A 21,603-nucleotide genomic window follows, 5' to 3' on the forward strand; every position below is an offset into this window, starting at 1 on the left:
GTGGTGTTTGGAGGGTGACCTCGCGTGTCTGAGGCGTCATGGAACCGGTTGCTGAGGCTGTCTTTGTTAAATGTTAAACGGTACAATTCTTGGTTGGTGCGGTTCTACACTGAGGCTTGGGGCTTATGGCTTCAGGGTCATAGACTCGAAAGCCAGCATAAAGCTATGCTATGTCACCAGCCTGAAGCCAGCTATGACACCAAGCAACAGGGGGCTGTGCTGTAGCTGTGCCCCCTGTTGCTTGGTGCCTGTTACTGACGTTCCTGATAACAATGTTGTTACTGATAGAACGATTGCTACTGCTACCTAGAGTGTGTGTGTGTGTGTGTGTGTGTGTGTGTGTGTGTGTGTGTGTGTGTGTGTGTGTGTGTGTGTGTGTGTGTGTGTGTGTGTGTGTAGCTCATCTAGCTCTTCTCTCGTTCTCTTCCTCCACCTTCCTCCTTCCCCCTTCACACCGTCCGCTTCCTCCCCACTTCCCCCTTCGCTTCACCGTCACCTCCAGGTGCGCGCCTCAGCACCACTTCCCACCCATTACTCAGCAAGGTGTTCCGTTCCGTGGTCCAGGAGCTCGAGGAGGAGCAGTAGGAGGGCGGCCCTGTGCCTGCCGCTGCTGTTGCTATTCACACACAGTCTGTGTCTTTAGGGACTTTGCAAAACAAACATCGTGTGTTTCAAGGAACTCGGAGTAACACAACGGAACTCACACCTGAAGTATATTGCCTCTCAAAACACTCCGGAAAGTATATTAGTTGTAGTTACTGTTAGGTGAAAAGGTGCATTAGGGGAAGGGAAACGCGCCTAACCGTTTCTGTTCAACCCGGGATTCGAAGCTGGGATTCCAGATTGTGAGTCAGTAACGAAAGCAACTGCACTACCGAAACCCTTCCCTCTGGCACTCTCTTCACAGGAGGTCATAATTTAACGAGAGAGAGAGAGAGAGAGAGAGAGAGAGAGAGAGAGAGAGAGAGAGAGAGAGAGAGAGAGAGAGAGAGAGAGACTGTGCGAGGTTCATCTTTTATCTTGACCCTTTCTGGTTAAACTGGTTAATACATTAAACCTTTGAGCACCGGGGAAATGTCGACGGATTTACTGTTATGCATGAGGCCAATATTCTCAAGATTCTCCACCTGACTCAACAGAAGTTGGCAACCACAACACAAGACGCTCAACCATCAACAGCCTCACACTGGCTGTGCCATGATCAACAACATAACTACATGAACGACCATTCGTTCCTAGGCTGACTCGTTCATCACGTATATACACACAAGCGCCAGTCAACTGACTATATGAAGGCTCTGGTACACAGCTGCTTCCAGCTTCCTCCTCTACCTAACACGATGGAAATAAAACATGAAATAAGAAACATGAAATGATTTGTTTCTTAATTCTTAATTAAGAAACAAATACCTTTAACTAGGTAACCCATTAACTAGGTTAGATACCAGAAACAGACTTCAGATGAGTTGATGCAGGATAACAGCTTTTAGCTTGCAATTCCTAAGCAACATCTGGATACAAGTGACAGGATGAACAACCCAGCGGGTTTTCTTCCTATTGGGGAGTGTTGTACATTCTGCTATGGCGGTATGTCCACTCACAAGATGAGTGGCGCTGCCCAATAAACTCGCCCCTCGGGGCAAAATTAAAAAAAAAAAAATACTATTATTAATATACCTTAGAATTAGCTACAAAAATAATGAAGAGAACACAAGGGGCCAGATTCACGAAAGCACTTACGCAAACACTTACGAACCTGTACATCTTTTCTCAATCTTTGGCGGCTTTGTTTCCAATTATTAAACAGTTAATGAGCTCCGAAGCACCAGGAGGCTGTTTATAACAATAACAACAGTTGAATGAGAAGTTTGCATGCTTGTAAACTATTTAATAAATGTATCCAAAGCCGTCAAAGATTGAGGAAAGATGTACACGTTCGTAAGTGCTTGCGTAAGTGCTTTCGTGCATCTGGCCCAAGGAGAGGAGAGTGAGGGAAGAGTAGGTGGCGGGAGGAGGAACTATAAGGAAGAGCAACTCTCCGCCACACACCTGGTCACGTTAGTAACGCTGGCGACTACACAGTTGCCAGGTAGTCACCTTTATTACTCACGTCCAGGTGAGTAATGTCTCACTATCACCCACACTTGTCTTACCTGCAGGGTGGAACCGGGAGATAATTAGTTACTGTATATAAACGTAAGTTAAATATTTCTTCATCATTTTCTAAGACCATCCAGCCCGGCCTGGATTTATAGTGCATATAACTCTATGACCTCTGAAGATTCGAACCCAGGGCACCAGAGGTCTCCCCATCAACACCACTGGTACTCTGGACCAGTGTATCAGTGGTCATGGTATCAGTGTTGTTGCTGTGGTGACCAGGGTTCGAAACCCCTGAGGGGTCATAGCGTTATAGTGATATCTGTATTTGGGGCACCGTAAGAGGAAGAACAGTAAATAATAACAATAATAGAAATATAAAGATTGTTTACTACTTCTGAGGCATCGAGGGTATCGAACCCTGACCACGTGATCATTACGTCAATTAACATGTGACTGGACAGTTACCTGTCTGGCCCTCTCGTCTTCAAGATGACCCCCCCCCCCCCACCAGCAAGGTAAGAGAGGTGAACTATGCTTTGAAGATTATAATAATAATAAGATTGTTGCTAAGGGACCACTAATCTATGATTCAATTTTACTAACAATCTTTGATCTTTGAAGTCATTCTACTAACAAGACATTTGAAGTCGTCTCAGTAGCAGTCCTTGATTTAAGAAGTCATTCGCATCAATAATTTGACTTTTGACATCGTCCCTCTAAGACGTATCGTAAAATTATCCCTTTTCATTAATGTTTGATCTGGGACGTCATCCTTCTTAAAAACTGTGTGCCTATTGCGCTATAACCCCAGCTAGCCCCGCCCACAAACTTATCGACCTATGGTGGTACAACCCCAGCTAGCCCCGCCCACAAACTTCTTGACCTATGATGCTACAACCCCAGCTAGCCCCGCCCACAAACTTCTCGACCTATGGTGCTACAACCCCAGCTAGCCCCGCCCACAAACTTCTTGACCTATGATGCTACAACCCCAGCTAGCCCCGCCCATAAACTTCTCGACCTATGGTGCTACAACCCCAGCTAGCCCCGCCCACAAACTTCTCGACCTATGGTGCTACAACCCCAGCTAGCCCCGCCCACAAACTTCTTGACCTATGATGCTACAACCCCAGCTAGCCCCGCCCACAAACTTCTCGACCTATGGTGGTACAACCCCAGCTAGCCCCGCCCACAAACTTCTCGACCTATGGTGCTACAACCCCAGCTAGCCCCGCCCACAAACTTCTTGACCTATGATGCTACAACCCCAGCTAGCCCCGCCCACAAACTTCTCGACCTATGGTGGTACAACCCCAGCTAGCCCCGCCCACAAACTTCTCGACCTATGGTGCTACAACCCCAGCTAGCCCCGCCCACAAACTTCTCGACCTATGGTGGTACAACCCCAGCTAGCCCCGCCCACAAACTTCTCGACCTATGGTGGTACAACCCCAGCTAGCCCCGCCCACAAACTTCTCGACCTATGGTGCTACAACCCCAGCTAGCCCCGCCCACAAACTTCTCGACCTATGGTGCTACAACCCCAGTAAGCCCCGCCCACAAACTCGTTTGGACGAAATGACGTAAGCGGTAATATTTTAGGTCAAGTCATTAGCCCGGCAATTGACTTTCACAAGCTGCTTTAAGAAACGTTATGCAAATGACTCTAAATGTTCAAGCAAGTCGGAGGTTTTACACTTACCCGAAATAATATAAATAACAATAGTACAGAAAAATTCAACAAATAGTTTAACAAAGTACATAAAATAGAATTTATCAGTAAATGATTATTTTACTTAGCTCTGGTCTTTAGTTTCTCGAAACTACTCCAAAGAAATTTACTTAAAAATTATTAAAAGTTATTTTTTTGTAAACAGAAAACGTACATGTTTTGTTTTTTATAACTCGTATTATGCACAAGTAGCGATAGAGTAGTGAAATTGTTTATGAAGGTGTTAAATAGGTCGTGTGTGTGTGTGCGTCCAGGTATTTGAGTGTGTTGGGTCGACCTTTAGCTCTTGGACCCCGCCTTTTCCACTGTTCATGGGAGAACCTGACCGGTCCCTTAATTACCCCTTTATGTTACTATTATTGTACTCAGACCAATCTGTAGAGCGACGGTCTTGCTTCATGCAGGTCGGCGTTCAATCCCCGACCGTCCAAGTGGTTGAGCAAACTTCCTTCCCCCATCCCATCCAAAATCTTTAACCTGACCCCTTCCCAGTGCTATATAGTCGTAATAGCTTGGCATTTTTTCCTGAGATTTCAATCCCTCCCTCCTCCCTACCCATGCCTTGGACAGCATTCACTTGAGGTTATATAGGACTACTTCCACAAGCTGTAGTCCGGGATCCCACGGACTATCCATGTGATTTGTATCTCATGTTCTTTGAAGATTTATCTTCAGTGGAGTGAACACTTTCACTCCACCATCTCTTCGGACTCGCAATTTGCAGCTCCCTGTGCAACAATGCATCTGTTATGGTCTTGGAGATGTGGGCCTCCACGAACGATAATACATTTTTACTCCTGAAAATATATAACCTATTTTGTTAGATTCCATTAATATTTGTGTATTAAATTTGATGACGTTTTCTGGGTATCAGATGGTTTGCATGCTCTGTCCACCGTGGTGGATAAGAGGATGAAGCGGTAGAGGCGAGTGTCTGAAGGTGAGCAAGGTGGGGGTTCGAAGCGAGGAAGGCAAACTATCGGGAGAAAGCGCCAAGCTATTACGACTCTTAAACAGCACTGAGTATCAAATCCGACTGAAGGGGGGGTTTGAGGGATCTCCAGGGGTGATGGTGCAGGGTTGAGGGCTCGGGTTGGGGTTTGGAATGCGAGAAGCGGAGAGGATGGAACATAAGAAATAGGATGAATGTATAATCTATTATAGGTGGGTGAGGCCAGAGGGAGAATTGGGGAAGAGACAGGATGGTTGCGTCAATTTTGTGGTGGAGAGTTGCTCTATTTCCTGGGGAGAATATGAGCGCTCAGGGGGGAAATGGGCTCAGGATGAGAAAGGTTATGAGGATACAAGGGATGGGTGAATGGGTGGTACTTTTTTTTTTTTTTTTGAGATATATACAAGAGTTGTTACATTCTTGTACAGCCACTAGTACGCGTAGCGTTTCGGGCAAGTCCTTAATCCTACGGTCCCTGGAATACGATCCCCTGCCGCGAAGAATCGTTGAAGGTGTTGAATCGTTGAATCATTAACGTTGAATCAGAATCGTTGAATCATTAGAGGGTGAGTGAGTGTGGAGAGAGGGAAAGGTAAGTAGGGGGAAGTTGGATTGGGTTTAGCGTGCCATGGGAAGGAGAGTGATAGGAAATGGGGCATGAAAGGCAAGAGAGAATTGGAAGTTGACAAGCTGATGAAGGGAATGGGTAGAAAAGACAGGAATTATATAATGGTAGAGGCAGTAATAGGATGGAGGGAGGTGAAGAAGTGTGATTTCGTGGAGGGGCCAAAAATGAGCAGGAAGTACAGATTATAGCTAATAGGGTTAAGCAAGATGGAGGAATATAAACGAGGAGATGTGTAACTGACCCACGACATCCAAACATATAAAAAATTAAGTGTCTTTGTATACTTGTATGCGTCCATGCATACAAAACACACACACACATGAAAGCACCAAACCACAAAATTACTCAACTGTATCATCCAACAAAGCGACAGGTAAGTGGTCGGGAGAGGGCCACTTTCGGATTTCCAGGTTTGGCTCTTCTGGACGTTTACCTTCCAAACCTGCCATTATGCCAAGTCTGGGGAGCGTTCTTCCATGCATCCCGATGACTAAAAAAAACAGTCCCACTTCGGCTTTGGTGTCAATGTGGCTGCTGTGTTGTCTTCAGCTTTGACCTTAGACTCGGTTATTTCCTAACCACAGACTTATGAACCATCATCTTCGTATTGGCTTCTAAGTTTCGGGTTTCGAGTCTTTGAACCGTCAACCTTCGAAAGTCGCATCGTTCAACCTGTCTTCATAATTACCACGGCCCGTCCTCATGACGAAAAGTTGAAAGCCCTGTAATCCAGAAACCTTCATCCTTGGGTTTAAGAATGACGAACGTGTTAAACGTGACTTAGAAAGTAAATACGTTCCCTTTTTTCTTCAGTAGTCATGTATCTCTGTGTTTTGAAATCTCGAACCAATTGAGATGGTACATTATGTTTGATCTGTGCACTCGGACACCTCATGTGTGAACCTACAAACTAGGTACCTCGTCTATGTACCTGATACGTGCACCTGAAGAACAAGTAACCAGGTGTGAACACCCCAAAGCACAAGGAACATGGGGTGAACACCCGCGAGTTAACAACCATTGTTATTGTGTCATTGTTAATTATTATTTATCGACACGCCTGAAAGCTACGAGAGAATGTCAGCGTTTCATGCTTTTTTTAGGTTATAATCTTCTGAATTACAACAAACAACCGCAAATGTTTCATTCTTTAAACATCTGTGTAATCCTCCAGCTGTCTCACCCTTAAACACCTGTGTATAGCCTCTCATATGCGGGATGCAGAAAGCAGATATGACATTACATGATCCCTTTGCTTAAATCCTTTTTCCGACGCATGCGCGTGTGAACCGAGCAGGCGACCGCCACTCACAGCCTTGTGTAACGCTCCCGTAACGTTGTTCCGGTGCTGAGAGGAGTTATATGAGTTATATACGTAGCCAATGTAGTTATATAATGAGTTATATACGTAGCCAAGTGAGCGGTCACCAGCCGGGCCTTATAAGACCTGTTTCGTGAATGCGGTTACGTGGGTGGAGCACCTAGCAAGGTGAAGGGGCTGCCACCACCACCACCACCCCCTTCACCTAAATTTTGTCTGGAGAGCGGTGGAGGGACAAAAAAATATATATTCAGCTAAAAAACACAACAATTCCAAAAATATGTTTTTTGTTTATGTAGGTATGATTTTTTTTTTTTACGTGTGTTAGAAGAGTTGCAGGTCAGTCTCTAAAGTTTCCAGGTATAAGGGGATGTGTATGCAGGGGATGGTGAGGATGATAATAGGTTGTGATGTCTTGTTTGAATGCTTCACAAGCAATATGTTGAAAGTGAATGCCGTATTGACGGTGTTGCATCTATTTTCTGCAACTGGATGTAACAGGGTCGCGTGCACGCGCGCGAAGACGAGTACACACACACACACACACACACACACACACACACACACACACACACACACACACACACACACACACACACACACACACACACACACACACACACACAAAGTTGCTTTACAAGCACTAAAACATTTACCGCATAACTCACCCCCCTGAGCCCCACGCTCTGTCACTCAAACAATTGATTATAGATCGTCCGTTAGAGCGAAAAGTCGTCCCAATATTCCCCCAAAACGCCAACTGTAGTAGTTGTCAAGCTGTGCAATCGAGAGCAGCCCTGCATTAGGCTGGTGTCTGGCCTCGCTTGACCCGTTCCACTCCTCCCGTCCCCCCACCGGCTCGAAACCGGTTTTCGGAGAGGTTTCAGTTCTTCTAGATCTATATAGATTTCCCTACATGACTAATGCCTGGGAGAGACTCGTTTCGGACCATTGTGGCGGGGGGGGGGGAGAAGGAGGAGGGGAGAAGGAGGAGGGGTGAGTGAGGGGTAAGGAAGATATGGGGTAAAGGGTAGTAGCTCTAGGGTGATAATGGAGTGCACTTCACTGTGTGGTGTGGAGTGAAAGTGCGCAACGTTACATGACCCGTCCAGTCACCCTCTCTCACCTCTCACCTTCCCTCACCTCTCACCCTCCCTCTCTCTCTCTCTCTCTCTCTCTCTCTCTCTCTCTCTCTCTCTCTCTCTCTCTCTCTCTCTCTCTCTCTCTTGTCCTCCCTCTCTTAACTTCATCTCTCTCCTTCTCTCTTCCTCAGTTTCTATCCCTCCCTTTCCTCCATCTTTCTCATCCTTCCATCTCTCCATTCTTCCCACGTCTTTCTCCCTCCCTACCTTTCTTTCTATCCTTGTCTTACTCTCTTTTTCTGTCTCTGTCTCCCTATCTCCCTCCCAACCTGTCACATTGAGTGGCTCTCTGCCTCTCCCTTTCCCATGCTTCCTCTTTTCTCCTCTTTTCTCCCTCCTACCCTTCTGTTAAGGTACTATACCATCATTCTTTCTCCACTTACACAAACCTCATTATTCCACAAAACCCAGCAATATTGCCAAGGTTTAATGTGATGTTGCTGTTGAATATATTTCATCTTCCTTCTCAGAACCTGGTTTAATGTTTGCATTTTCTATATCTCTTCTGGTTTAGTTCCCATCCTCTTTGTTCCCGTAATTCTTCTGTTTACGTCGCTTATCTTCCAATGTTGTCGCCTTCGTGTCAGAAAAGACTCACAAGACGCAGACTTGTCACGAGAGGTACACTAATGTCACGAGAGGTACGTTAGCATACGCTGCGTATGCTAGCTCTGCATGCATAAGCATACGCTTGCAGGAGCTCTGCAAGCGTATGCTAGCGTATGCAAGCATAGACCGGAAGATTGCTCAGACTAGTCTCACAGATAAGGCAGTGACCATGTCTTGAAATGACAGTGGGTCATCTCTTGAAATGACGGTGACTGTTTCGTGATATGATAGTAACTATCCTTTGACATGATTTGGCCCTATCGCAATATGACAAGCAAAACCACAGCATCTGCCAACCGTTTCACACAATCACTCCATCCTTCACCTCGCTACACTATACACTTGCGAGAGAGATAGAGAGAGACAGAGAGAGAGAGAGAAAGCGTAAACAATAACGGGCACGTCTTGAAGTCATTGCTGTGAGAAATTTGTACCTCAAATAATTACTGTGTGGGGTAGTGTCATATACGTTCAACCCACTTGTTTAAGGAAGAGATGTCTAGCTTATGAAAGGTTTCGTAATGCACTTCCCAGACGAATGCATATATTTCCTTACCGAGAGACGTCGGACAAGAGAAAAGCTTCCTGAATTTGACAGGTTCAGAAAAAACGCAGCGTCACGTGAGAATTCAAATGTTTTTTTTTTGTGTGTGTGTGTGTGTGAGTTTGAAACTGCGTTATGGAAGCTTTTTTTTGTTATTTGTTAACAAAAAACTTTAACTTTTAATTTTTCAATCCTATTCTCTCTCTCTTTTCCTTTTTTATATTTCTTCCACTATTTTTCACAACATTCACAATTTTCTGTAGTGTCTTATTTCTTTTAATTTCCTCACTTCGGCCTTTCTTTTTGTTTCCTTACTCTTATTCCTTATTATTGACCTCTCACTCTATTCTCTCGTTCTTCTAACTTTCTCATCTCTTTTTCTCACTCACTCAATCCCCTTCATTCACTCTTCCCTCAATCGCTATCCCCTCACTAGCTAACCCTTATGCACTCCCCCTCACTCTCTCCCTCTCATTCTTTCCCTCACTCTCTCCCTCTCATTCTTCCCCTCACTCTCTCCCTCTCATTCTTCCCCTCACTCTTTGCCTCACCTCTTATTGACTTCTCGTGTCCCTCTGCAGCTTCCCATCTTGGTTTTTCTTTCACCCCCTTCATCTCCTTTCCCCCCATTATCTTATCTCTTCCTCCATGTCCTAAATTTCGCCATATCTTATAGTTCATCTTCTCCTTTCTTGCCTTCTGTCTAGTTGCCTTTTCTTGTCTTACCTCTCACTGCCTTGCTGTCTCCTCTTCCTTTCCTGTTCCTTATCGTTTTACCCACGTAATATTTCCTGGCTTTTTTGTTTTCTATTCCATAGACTTATATCCATTTTTCTTTCATCCTCCCCCTCCCCCCCCCCCCATCTATCCGTTTCTTTATAAATCTCTTCTCTATTTCTCTTCCCTTTAATCTCACTTCCATGCATCTCTTTATCTTAGGTTTTTTCATATCTTGGTTCACTTTCACCTTTACGCGGTATTTCTTGGTTCAGTGCTGGTGGGGAGGGGGGGGTGAGGGGAGGAGTAGGGGGCGTCTGTGTGCTGTGAGGATGATGGGGGCGGGGGAGGGGGGAGGGGGGTCTAGGGGGGGCTAAGGATGGGACATCATAGGGGTAGAGGGTGGATTTTTTTTTTGGGGGGGGGGCCGTTTTTAGATATTTGTTTTTGTTGGCAGTTTTTGGATTATTTTTTGCAGTTTTTGGATTTGTGTGTTAGTAGTTTTAGAATTTTTTTGTTAGGCGTTTTGGAATTATTTTTTTTGTTGGCTGTTTTGGATTTTTTTTTTTTTTTCCCAGTTTTGGAACTTTTTGTTGGGCGTTTGGGAATATTTTTGTTTGTTGTCCCAGCATGCTCTATGTATACCCGGACCCACTAACATATAGACTAACTCTGTCTCTCTCTCTGTAACTCTGTGACTCTCACAGAGAGTTCCCTCTGCGTCTGTTCCTGCAGAGTTAACTGAGCGAGCGGAACACGTGTTTTAATGTGTAGGGTGTGTCGATGATTATGGAACTGAGTATGATATGTGAGGTTTATAGGTGGTAGCGTTCGAGGCACTCAGTGGCACTCTCAGTGGCGTTCGAGGCACTCTTTTTGTACACAGTGGAGGAGGTGTTGAAGGCACTCAGTGAGTGAATACCAATAGTGACTTAATTGTTCACATAACACCTACCGACTGCTTAGAAATAATAATTCATATCAGGATACTGTCTTCCCGCAGCATAAGATTGAATCATTAAACTAGGACTAAATGGGCTTGCTTTAAGCAACCATTTAATGACCCTAATTTTTTCTTGAAATAAACTATCATTCTGTGTAGGTAACTACAGTTCTTAACAACTCTTTAGAGCAATTATTGCAATGGATAAATTAACCGTCAAGAGAATGATCTGGAGACGCAGAGTAAGGCATTACTCTGTGTATAAGTAATTTACTATATGTAATATTTACTAAGCGTATAAGTCGAAGGGTCGGCCACTCCAGTGTGTTACTCTAAGGGTCACTCCAGTGTGTTACCCTGAGGGACGGTCACACCTGCAGCTAACCAACACATGAGGTAGACTATACCGTTCAATTGACTGGGGTGGGTGTTAGGGGGAGTGGGGGGGTACCTGTTCTTGGGGGTGGACTGGGTGGTCAGGGTAACTAACAGTTCCTGATGCAGGACTTGAGTGGCATGAGTGACCGTACCGGGCGGCTGGGGTAACAGTACTGGGTGAAAGTTAAACTGGTACTGGGGGCTGGTGTTAGCCTGACTCACCTTTTGACACACACACGCACGCGCGTGCACACACACACACACACACACACACACACACACACACACACACACACACACACACACACACACACACACACACTCACACACACACAGGAAGAGACAGAGAGTCAGTCCAGCTAGGGCGAGGTCAGCTCTAGCTAGCCTGTTAACCTTATTCATCAGATCTGTCACCACGCAGACGCATGAAGAACAGGAAGAAGGAAAGTACTAGAGGAAAACCAAGAGAGAGAGAGAGAAAAAGAGAGAGAGAGAGAGAGAGAGAGGAGGGAGGGATACAGTGCGAGAGAGACAGATACAAACAGCTAATCAGATATCCTAGATGTCAGAAAGATTGCACCCAGACTGTCATATAAGCAGACAAATATATATTGACATATAAAAAGACAGACAGGCAGACAGACAGACAGACAGACAGACAGACAGACAGACAGACAGACAGACAGAAGGCCAGTAACCGCTGACAGAGGTGCTCCTCAACCCCGACCTTATGCAAGTCTCCTAGATTCCTAAAAGGCCAACCATGTTGCCAGAGAGGTCAGTCAAATAGCACCTATGAAGAAGTGATTTTCTCAGCGTTCAAGAAATATGAAATAGTCTGCGATGTGAGTTTTAGCGATATATATGTTTTAGGTGAGCTAGTGTCCGGTATATTTTAACTCTGTCTTATATCTTATTGTCAATGCTGACCTGTCATTGTACTTTCTCTGTCTGTCTCTCTCTCTCTCTCTCTCTCTCTCTCTCTCTCTCTCTCTCTCTCTCTCTCTCTCTCTCTCTCTCTCTCTCTCTCTCTCTCTCTCTCTCTCTCTCTCTGTCTCTCTCTCTCTCTCTCTCGACAGGTAGTAAAACTGTATTACTAAAATATATTCTATCAACACCAAATACGTCGGGTTTCTTTACCAAACACTGTAACAAGATATTCTAAAACTAAATGAAATAATATACGCAGATTCTGAGGACGCGAATAACAGAAACTAGCTGTAACTAGCTGTAACAGAAACATGGGTAATGGTGATGGTGTATTGTCTAAATTATCCATACCTGGCTTCATAGTCCTTAATGAAGATCATCTACATATGAAAGATGGTGATGGTATGGTGTACACGATTACACTGTAACTAAGATACAACAGTAGGATATATAGAAGTCTGTGATTTTTGTATATTTTGAAACTTGTTTTGATAACGAGTCAGTATAGTTTGAAGCTGTGTACAGACAACCCAAACCAAATCAGGAAAATTTTATTCTTTTGTAACTAAATAAAAGTTACAAATGCTGGTTTCAAATTAAGATGGAATTCCCTCTAATGGAGCAAAAAATTTTCCTCCATCTCCTTACCAAGACACCTACTTACCACTAGCAGATAGAGGTTTGACACTTGACACTTGACTTTTTGACACCTGTCACATTATCTCGTGACACTTGACACCTGCTCACGAAATCTTACTTGAGATTAAGCTCAAAAAGTGTGATGGTAAGTATGGCAGCCTTGACCCCCCCTGACTACAGCGACCTCTCCCGCAAGACGACCACCAGAGCAGCGATGCTAAGGGACCCCTTGAAGCTGTTGCCGCTACGAGCAGTTAACTCTGACTATCCCAGCTACAAGAATCGAGAAACAAACATCTGCGTCTGAAAATAGTCGTAACGAGCCTTCAAAAGTTGTTATTGTCCAGTGATTTTATCATTTTGTTTTTTATCATTTATCGATACAACGTTTTATTGGTTTATTAATTATTCCTTCGTGTCTTAGCAAGTCTCTAAGTATTAGGAAGAGTCATGTTGCTCAAGACATTCTCAGTTCCAGACACAAGAGCCAGTGTTATTCACACACTGACATCCCTTATCGTTATTTGTAAAGCATCTTCATATGAAATTAGACTTCCTAATTCCAAGGTAATCTTTGAAGTCTAGACGATGTGGCAAAAATAGATTCCTCACAAAAGTGATAGTTGATTCCCTGATGCCAAGATATGAATAGTTGATTCTCTGATGCCAAAATATGAATAGTTGATTCCCTGATGCCAAGATATGAATAGAACAGATGCGAATGAATACACTAGTTACAAAAATGATAAAAGATCAATTACAAATCCCAGTTACCACCGCATAGATACCAGATATCCCGGGACAAATCCTAGAACCGAAAAAACATATAAATCCAACATAAAGCTTCTTAGCAAATTTCCATCCAGACTTTCCTCTCCGGGAGCCCCAAGATCGGGTTCTGACTCGAGCAGCACTGGCTACTCGAGACTGCTTTCACTCCCGTCAACACAAGTGGCGCAAGAACCAGCTAGAGACGCATGAACATCGTGTTGGGAACCACCATCACCACCTCCGCCGACGCCGCCAGGAGTTGCAACATCGGAGGAGGTGGCGCTAAGTTGCTTCCTGTTGCAGGCTCTAACCGTTCAGCCCTTTATAGTATCGTCAGGAAGCTTTAAGATGATATGCAACAACAAGGGCCTATCCCACTACCAAACCATGTGGCAAGGCAGCTATGGAACACAATATGGATCGAAACCTCAGAGGAACAAGTCACAACAACAAGATATATAACTATATTATTGTCAGTGGCAGAAAATATTGAATCGATCTGAGTGCAGATATGAGAGCGCGATCATCGTGTAAATTATTTTGTTAAAAATATATATTTGACCCTGGTGCGACAACCACGAGCCACACCCACCACCACCACCACTCCCACAACAACCCCCACCACCACCATCACCACCACACCCTCCTTAAAACTCTTCCTTTTCAAGGAAGGACATTTATCACCTAAACAACTAGATCATTATGAACAACAAAATATAGTTATAATTAAACCAGCACATGAAACCCAGTTACTCTAACATGCTCACAGTTCAACTTAGGCCACAAAAAAAAATACAACATTGCCCAAATTTCCTTCAAACGATGAACCTCACAACTTCAATAAGTTTTGGACCCAAAATAAATGAACCGCGTATCGAGAACCACCCGGAACCCCCCCCCCCTTTCGCTATATTTACTTTCTGTCACTCTCACGTCGTCCTGTTTGCATCGAAAAAGGTTTCCTGTTGAAGAAATTACAAGTGTCACCGCAGTCAGTGAACCGGTTGGAGAGGAAATAAGAGAAATGTTTGATAAATCTTGAAAGGGAATGGCTTAGTGTGTGTGTGTGTGTGTGTGTGTGTGTGTGTGTGTGTGTGTGTGTGTGTGTGTGTGTGTGTGTATGTGTGTGTGTGTGTGTGTGTGTGTGTAATTACCTAAGTGTAGTTACAATATGAGAGCTATGCTTGTGGTATCCCGTCTTCCCAGTACTCTTTGTCGTATAACGCTTTGAAACTACTGACAGGTTTGGCCTCCACCACCTCACTTAACTTGTTCCAACCGTCTACCAGTGTTTGCAAAAGTGAATTTTCTAATATATTTTTCGACAGCTTTGTTTACTTAGTTTAACTCTACGACCTCTTGTTCTTGAAGTTCCAGGTCTTAAGGATCGTTCTTTAGTCAATTTTGTCGATTCCCGTTACTAATTTGAGCGTTGTGATAATATTATATGGAAATGTCTTTGTATACATACACACACACACACACACACACACACACACACACACACACACACACACACACACACACACACACACACACACACACACACACACAAAGCCAAAAAAGACAAGGTAACCCATCAACCATGAATAATAAATTATTACTTGGAGACGAGGATAGTTACTGTGACACGACATAGTACAAACAACTCCAACAACTTGTAAATTAACATCTTTTAAATATACATTAAAACTTAGAATAAGAGAGCAGAGTTTACATAATGTCAAAAGAAAGATAAAAAGTGTATTCCTTTAATATGCCTCAATGAAATTGCGACCAAAGAAATCATTTTATTAGAGAGAAAGAGAGAAGAGAGAGAAGAGAGAGATGAGAGAGAGAGAGAGAGAGAGAGAGAGAGAGAGAGAGAGAGAGAGAGAGAGAGAGAGAGAGAGAGAGAGAGAGAGAGTGCAGATACTCCTTCCCTACGCTCCTTGCTTCTTGACGAGTCACACACTAAGTAAACTTTCTAGACAGTTGGACAAAAAAATTACTGCTCGCATAAGGTAAACAAATAAAAAATAATTCTTTAAGATTATCTTGGAACTGACGTCAGAAACCAAATAACTTCGTTGGATGTATGACAGAAAATATCTCTAGACGTGAGAAAGGAGCAGCATCGTTGGGCATGAAACAAAACAGCATCGCTGTGCGTGAGAAACAAAACAGCTTCGCTCGGCGCAGCATCCCATGGGGAAACAAGAGACAGGTGATAATTTTCTTTCACTCAGAAACCTTTGGTTGTGGTCCTGAAGAAAAGATTTTAATGTTATTCTCCGGGTCGTCGTCAGCACCGGAGAGTCACAGTTGAATAGCATTTCCCCAGCGGTTTTATTTTTTTCTGTTACGTTGTGGGCGACTCACGGGCGTTCGTGAGCTGAGACGGATCAACGTGACAGATTATAGAAGATTTCGATTTTGGCGTCGCAAAATAAGCTCGTAAAATTCTTAAACTAACACAACTGTTATTGTTGCTGTGTTTTTCTTCTAATTCTATAAGTTTTAGTATGGTTCCAAGATAAAAAGAACTTGCATAAATTAGATTTAGACAGCCTCCACTACTCTTTGTATTCCAGTCACCAGGATATATATGTGTTACAAGGATATCCTCTCTTGGGAGGTACTCTAAGGTCACAGGAAGTTTTTATATGACTTCGGCTTCCCGAATTCTCTCTCTCTCTCTCTCTCTCTCTCTCTCTCTCTCTCTCTCTCTCTCTCTCTCTCTCTCTCTCTCTCTCTCTCTCTCTCTCTCTCTCTAATTATAATATATGACTTAAGCAAAATGGTTATTTAATAGCGCGGTGTTCAATGATGAGTTCACAAGGTAAAGGATCACAAACTTTCCTTTGTGAAACAGTTCTCAGAAAACACGAGGAGAAAGAAAAGGGAGAGGAAGAATAGGGAGAGTAAGAAAAAAAAAAAGAAGAGGAACATGTAAGATTACAGAGTGAGAGACAATAGCATTAGCCACGGGTACAGCAGACACAACTCTTGTAGTGTAAGAGTCGCGAGGAAAGAGAATACAGTGAAAAGTATAATATCTGAGGCAGACTCCATACACAACCTCAAATGTAGATATGACAGACCAGTAGCCTCGGGAACTGGTACACCAGTTGACTGAATGTTGAGTGCGTTTCCGAAGACCTGAAACTCAACTTCCCCACTAGGTGTGTGTGTGTGTGTGTGTGTGTGTGTGTGTGTGTGTGTGTGTGTGTGTGTGTGTGTGTGTGTGTGTGTACTCGCTTACACGGCCTCGCATGGTCGACCTATCTATCCTTCATGGGAATGAAACGTGTGCCCTTGTATTTCTTAACATATATACATTCAAAACTGAGTAGAGTTAGCTTTCACAGCTCCTTAATGAGTTACATTTATTATTCTTGCGCTGGGGGAAAGTTCTTCCTGACGTCTCTGTGACTCGTGTCCCCTCACTCTGTTCTTTCTCGTCATGTCCCCTCGTTCTGTTGTTCATGATGTCCCCTCATTCATCTGTTCCTCACTTTAAACGTTGCTGTGTTCCATATATATGAGTGTGTATGGGGGAAGGCGGACATCTAAACGGTGTTTACTCATCCAGGACAATCAGAGGTTGTCTGGTGGTTGTTATTGGTGTAGTTGCTAGGTTGTGGTTGTCATAGTTGGGTTCTTGTGGTCATGGTGTGTGGCAGCAGGTTTTAAAATCTGATGCCCGTCTCTCCTTACTGCCTCTTCGATGTCTTACCTTTCACGTTCCTTTTCTTCAGCTCCCTTTCCATTTAAACCCTTTCCATCACCTACATTCCTTTTCCTTCTCTTGATTTGAATTCCCTTTCCATTTAAACCCTTTCCATCACCTGCATTCCTTTTCATTCTCTTGATTTGAATTCTCTTCTCATTTATCCTCACTTACCTTCTTTTCAATTTTTCTCCGCCACTTCCTTCCCTTCACCTCCTTTTCCCTCTTCTCCCATCCCATCTCTCCCCTCTCCCCCCTTCCCACATTATACCTCCTTTCACTACTTCTCTCTTCTGTCATCCGTGATTGGCCAAGACAAACTAATAACTCGTACCTTCATCTGAGCCGTCTGGGCAGTCGATGATGCCGTCGCCAACGCGGGAGAGAGGCACGCATTGAGACGCGTTGGAGCGACAAGGCTGTTCTGTTGACAAGTCACACCCCCACTCCGTGTTCTCCTCTGTGGGGGAGAAGTGAGAGTTGATTTAGAAATGATGTCAAAATTATCTAAAAATTCTAAATCATATGGTAAATAAGACGAGATGAATTGAATATTTAGAAACATATAATGTAATAAAGGTTAAATGTTATACAATTTCAAAGTATCGTCCTGTTTACCTTAAAAAAATTCTGATGAATTAGCATGTACATTATATAAACTAACTACTTTCCTTTAGGAAAAAAGTACATATGGGCATAATACATCAGGGGAAAAAATATATATAACAACATTTTGATCCAAAAATATTTGAATAAAGCCGAATTGGCTTAATTTGCTCCCCGCGCCAGCCTCCCCTCCACCCCCTCCCCCCCCAAAAAAAAAAAAAAATATATATATATATATATATATATATATATATATATATATATATATATATATATATATATATATATATATATATATATATATATCATGGAACCGTAGTGACTCAAGAATGCAGTCATCCTTCACGGACCAGTCAGCCAAGCTTCTAAGGCGTCCAGATCTAATTCTAAGCATGGTCACTCAAGAATTCAGGTAGAGATGTATGTGTTGCTTCATATTCGCTCCTATTTTCCTGGTAGAACTAACGCTTACAGTGTCCTCCAAATTTATATAGTTTGATAAAGAATTCAGAGATGTAATATGTGATTTGTCTCGGATTATGAAATGTGTGTGTGTGTGTGTGTGTGTGTGTGTGTGTGTGTGTGTGTGTGTGTGTGTGTGTGTGTGTGTGTTGCTGTTATTAACAGCATTTCTAAAAGTAGATATAAGTTCATAGAAAAAAGTGGTTAATAAAATATATATATTAAACACATATTCTTGCAAGATGGTGTACAAAACTATAAGAACCCTCTTTCAGCATCATCCGGTGTCTTGTTATTAGCTCTTAATCAGACTCAACTTTGCCATAATGGACGCGATAGGTAAATTATCCAGTAGAAGCATTATGCCAGTATGACTATATAGCTCTAGGAAGAGACATGAGAACAAAGAGCGGGTGAAATGCAAACTATAGGAGCTGAGATATGATTACAAGGAGCTGGGATATGAAGACCAGGTGCTGGGATAGGAAGACCAGGTGCTGGGATATGAAGACAAGGAGCTGGGATTTAAGGATGGGAGTGAAGAAACTGTGCCCAAACATCTTGGACCATTGGGGGATCAATCTACAACCTCGTAAGAAGCAAATTCGTGGCCACACCGAGCAATCCAAGTGCTCTGAACGTGCACAAGATGTTACAACAGCACTTGACTGTGAAGGAGTGGGGAGGAGGGCTCAAAATGGTATTGTAGGGCTTGAAATTTTAAAGCGTTACATCAACAAACTGCGATTTTTATCATCCATTCAGTATGGATAATAAAAATCATCCATTCAGGATGATATCTGGCACACGCTGCCCGGCACTTTGTTGCCTTGACCAGATATAATTGTGGCGCGTGATGCCGGATGGGAGACGAGAAGAAAGAGGAAGGAGAACTGGGGGGAGAGATGCAGCGAGGAGAGATATGCAGACAAGAGAGATATAAACACAGTGTATGAAGAGTTCCAGAGCAGGAAGGTTGTGTGTATGGCAATCCAGTAATAAAAAAAGAGTTATAGACAAGTTGTCGAAAAGTCCAGAAGTTGTGGGAAGGTTGTACAGAAGTGGAAGTTGTGGGAAGGTTGTACAGAGGTGAAAGAAGTTGTGGAAAAGTTGTGGGAAGGTTGTGCAGAGGTAGCAGAAGTTGTTGGGGAAGGGGGAGGGGTTCAAAAGACGAGAATGTTATGATTAGGGATGAAAAGGGAGGGAATAAAGTTGTTGACTGAGGGGGAAGGTGTGGGCAGGGAAGGGAGGGAGAAGCAGGGAAGGGCTGGGGGGTATATATGATGCCCAATATCCGGAGAAAGCTAACCCCATCACCACACTCGTGCTGGGCGAGAATCCCCTCATCATTTCCTCCCCTTAGCTTCCTGAAGGTCACATGTCATATGAAGCAGCACACACTCTCAAGTAGCAGGCCCCCCCCCCCACACACACACTCACACTCAAGCAGCAGACCCACACACACACACACACACACTCAAGCAGCAGACCCACACACACATGCACACTCATTCAAGCAGCAGCAGACATACGCATACAGATACACACACATACACTCAAGCAGCAGCAGCCATAGACACATTCAAGCAGCATCACAAGAGAGAGAGTTTTAACGTAGATGTTTGGTGAAATAAAGAGGTCAAGACAACACTCACAAAACGCCATCTGTGGCACTTTGCTAAACTATCAACCAGGAATTGAATTGACCTGGTCCTCCACATAAAACAAAAACGCTTACAACTCAAGTAGCTACGCTGTGTGTGTGTGTGTGTGATTGATGCTGCTTAATGCGTCAGTAGCTAAACAAATAATAATAACTAGAGTACTAAAGTTGGTGGAAAATTAAGATGAAACAAGTTATCCAGCGAAATCTGGCATCCAGACATTAAAGGTTACTGGGACTTTAAACTCAGCAGGTGCCAAGTGCTCAATTACCTCCCCTAGTTATTCTTTTTCCTTTCCGAATAAATTACATTTCTCCATAACAAAAAAAAATCTTATAGACTTCACTCATTTATTATACATTAACAGTAGCGGAATACTTTAGTATATATCATTATGTAGACGCAGATAATTCTTAAGAAGTTACATTATAGGCGGCCAGTAAGAGAAGATGTGGGCCTCAGGACGGACGTCAACCGCAGAATATGAATGAACTGCTACAAAATAGTCAAGATTAACCACTTAATTGTTGTTCCTTCTGAGACTCTCACCTGGAGTCTCACCTGTCGTCCGGAGCAGCACCGGCCCCGCTTACTACTAATTAATGACATCCTTAATATTTCTGTTACGAGCTTTTGCAACTACAAGGTTATCTTCTTGAGGTTATCTTGAGATGATTTCGGGGCTTTTAGTGTCCCCGCGGCCCGGTCCTCGACCAGGCCTCCACCCCCAGGAAGCAGCCCGTGACAGCTGACTAACACCCAGGTACCTATTTACTGCTAGGTAACAGGGTGTTACCTGGTAGGTAACACCTACTATTACTAATATTATTATTATTATTAATAATGATGGCGATGGGTTTTACTATTAACAAGAGGAAGAATAAAATAAATTAAGATGGGAGACAAATCTAACATCTTTATCTCGGCTTAACTTACTAAGGAATCGCTTTCACCGTCCAATTTACCAGTCCGCTCAAAATGCGACGTATTAGTAAAAAAAAATAAAGCACCGCAATATTGACGTTAACCATGCATCCGCCTCGTTAGGTTAGGATTCGTGCGTTTCTGGTCAGGTAAATCAGTTACGTTTTTTAGCGGAGTGACAAACATGGCAACGATTTCCTCTCCTCCTTAAAAATGGCTCACCTTGAGTTCTTAAAGACGGTAGATGCTTGAGATCTATGCTAATTAGGGAGGGGCATGTCGCATTTGGTCTTGTTCTTTGTTATGGATGCTGAATGCTGATCTGAGTGGCAGATAGGGGTTGGTCTGAGCGGGAGATAGGGTTGGTCTGAGTGGCAGATAAGGATAATCGTCAGAGTAGGTGACAGTAGTCTGAGTTTCAAGGAAAGGTCACTAGAGAGGCAGAATTGGGGATCTGATTATCAGAGGTGAACTAGGGAGATCAAAAACCTGTCTGATTAGGGTAAAGATGATGGAAAAGATATGACATAAAAAAGGGAAGCAGAAGAGGGATAAAACAAGTGGAAAAGAGAGGAGGGAGAGGAACAAAAGAGACAGGGGAAATAGGAAATAAGTAATGGTGGTGGTGACGGTGGTGATGGTGGTGACTCTGGAGGTTTTGATGCTGGTGACGGTGATAGTGACGGTGAAGGTGGCTGAGGCAGGGTGTGGTCAGCCGGGGTTGCATATCTGGCTCACCTTGGCAACCCTAGATATGCCATCCTTAATCAGGTCATGTCTCTCTTCCACCCCCCATCCCCCTTTCTCCTAGCCTGGCTTACAGAGA

At 43.5% G+C, this 21,603-nt stretch overlaps 1 protein-coding gene across 1 annotated transcript in view; it reads right to left on the reverse strand.

The window, feature by feature from the left end:
- Nucleotides 1-21,603, reverse strand: part of LOC123766198 (mucin-17) — a 127,422-nt gene that overhangs the window by 79,243 nt on the left and 26,576 nt on the right. Inside the window, 1 exon segment of the mRNA XM_069321188.1 lies at nt 17,456-17,581. Within this exon segment, the coding sequence (XP_069177289.1) occupies nt 17,456-17,581 (126 nt within the window).

The sequence above is a fragment of the Procambarus clarkii genome, chromosome 9, assembly GCF_040958095.1.
Source record: "Procambarus clarkii isolate CNS0578487 chromosome 9, FALCON_Pclarkii_2.0, whole genome shotgun sequence".
Lineage (NCBI taxonomy): Eukaryota > Metazoa > Arthropoda > Malacostraca > Decapoda > Cambaridae > Procambarus > Procambarus clarkii.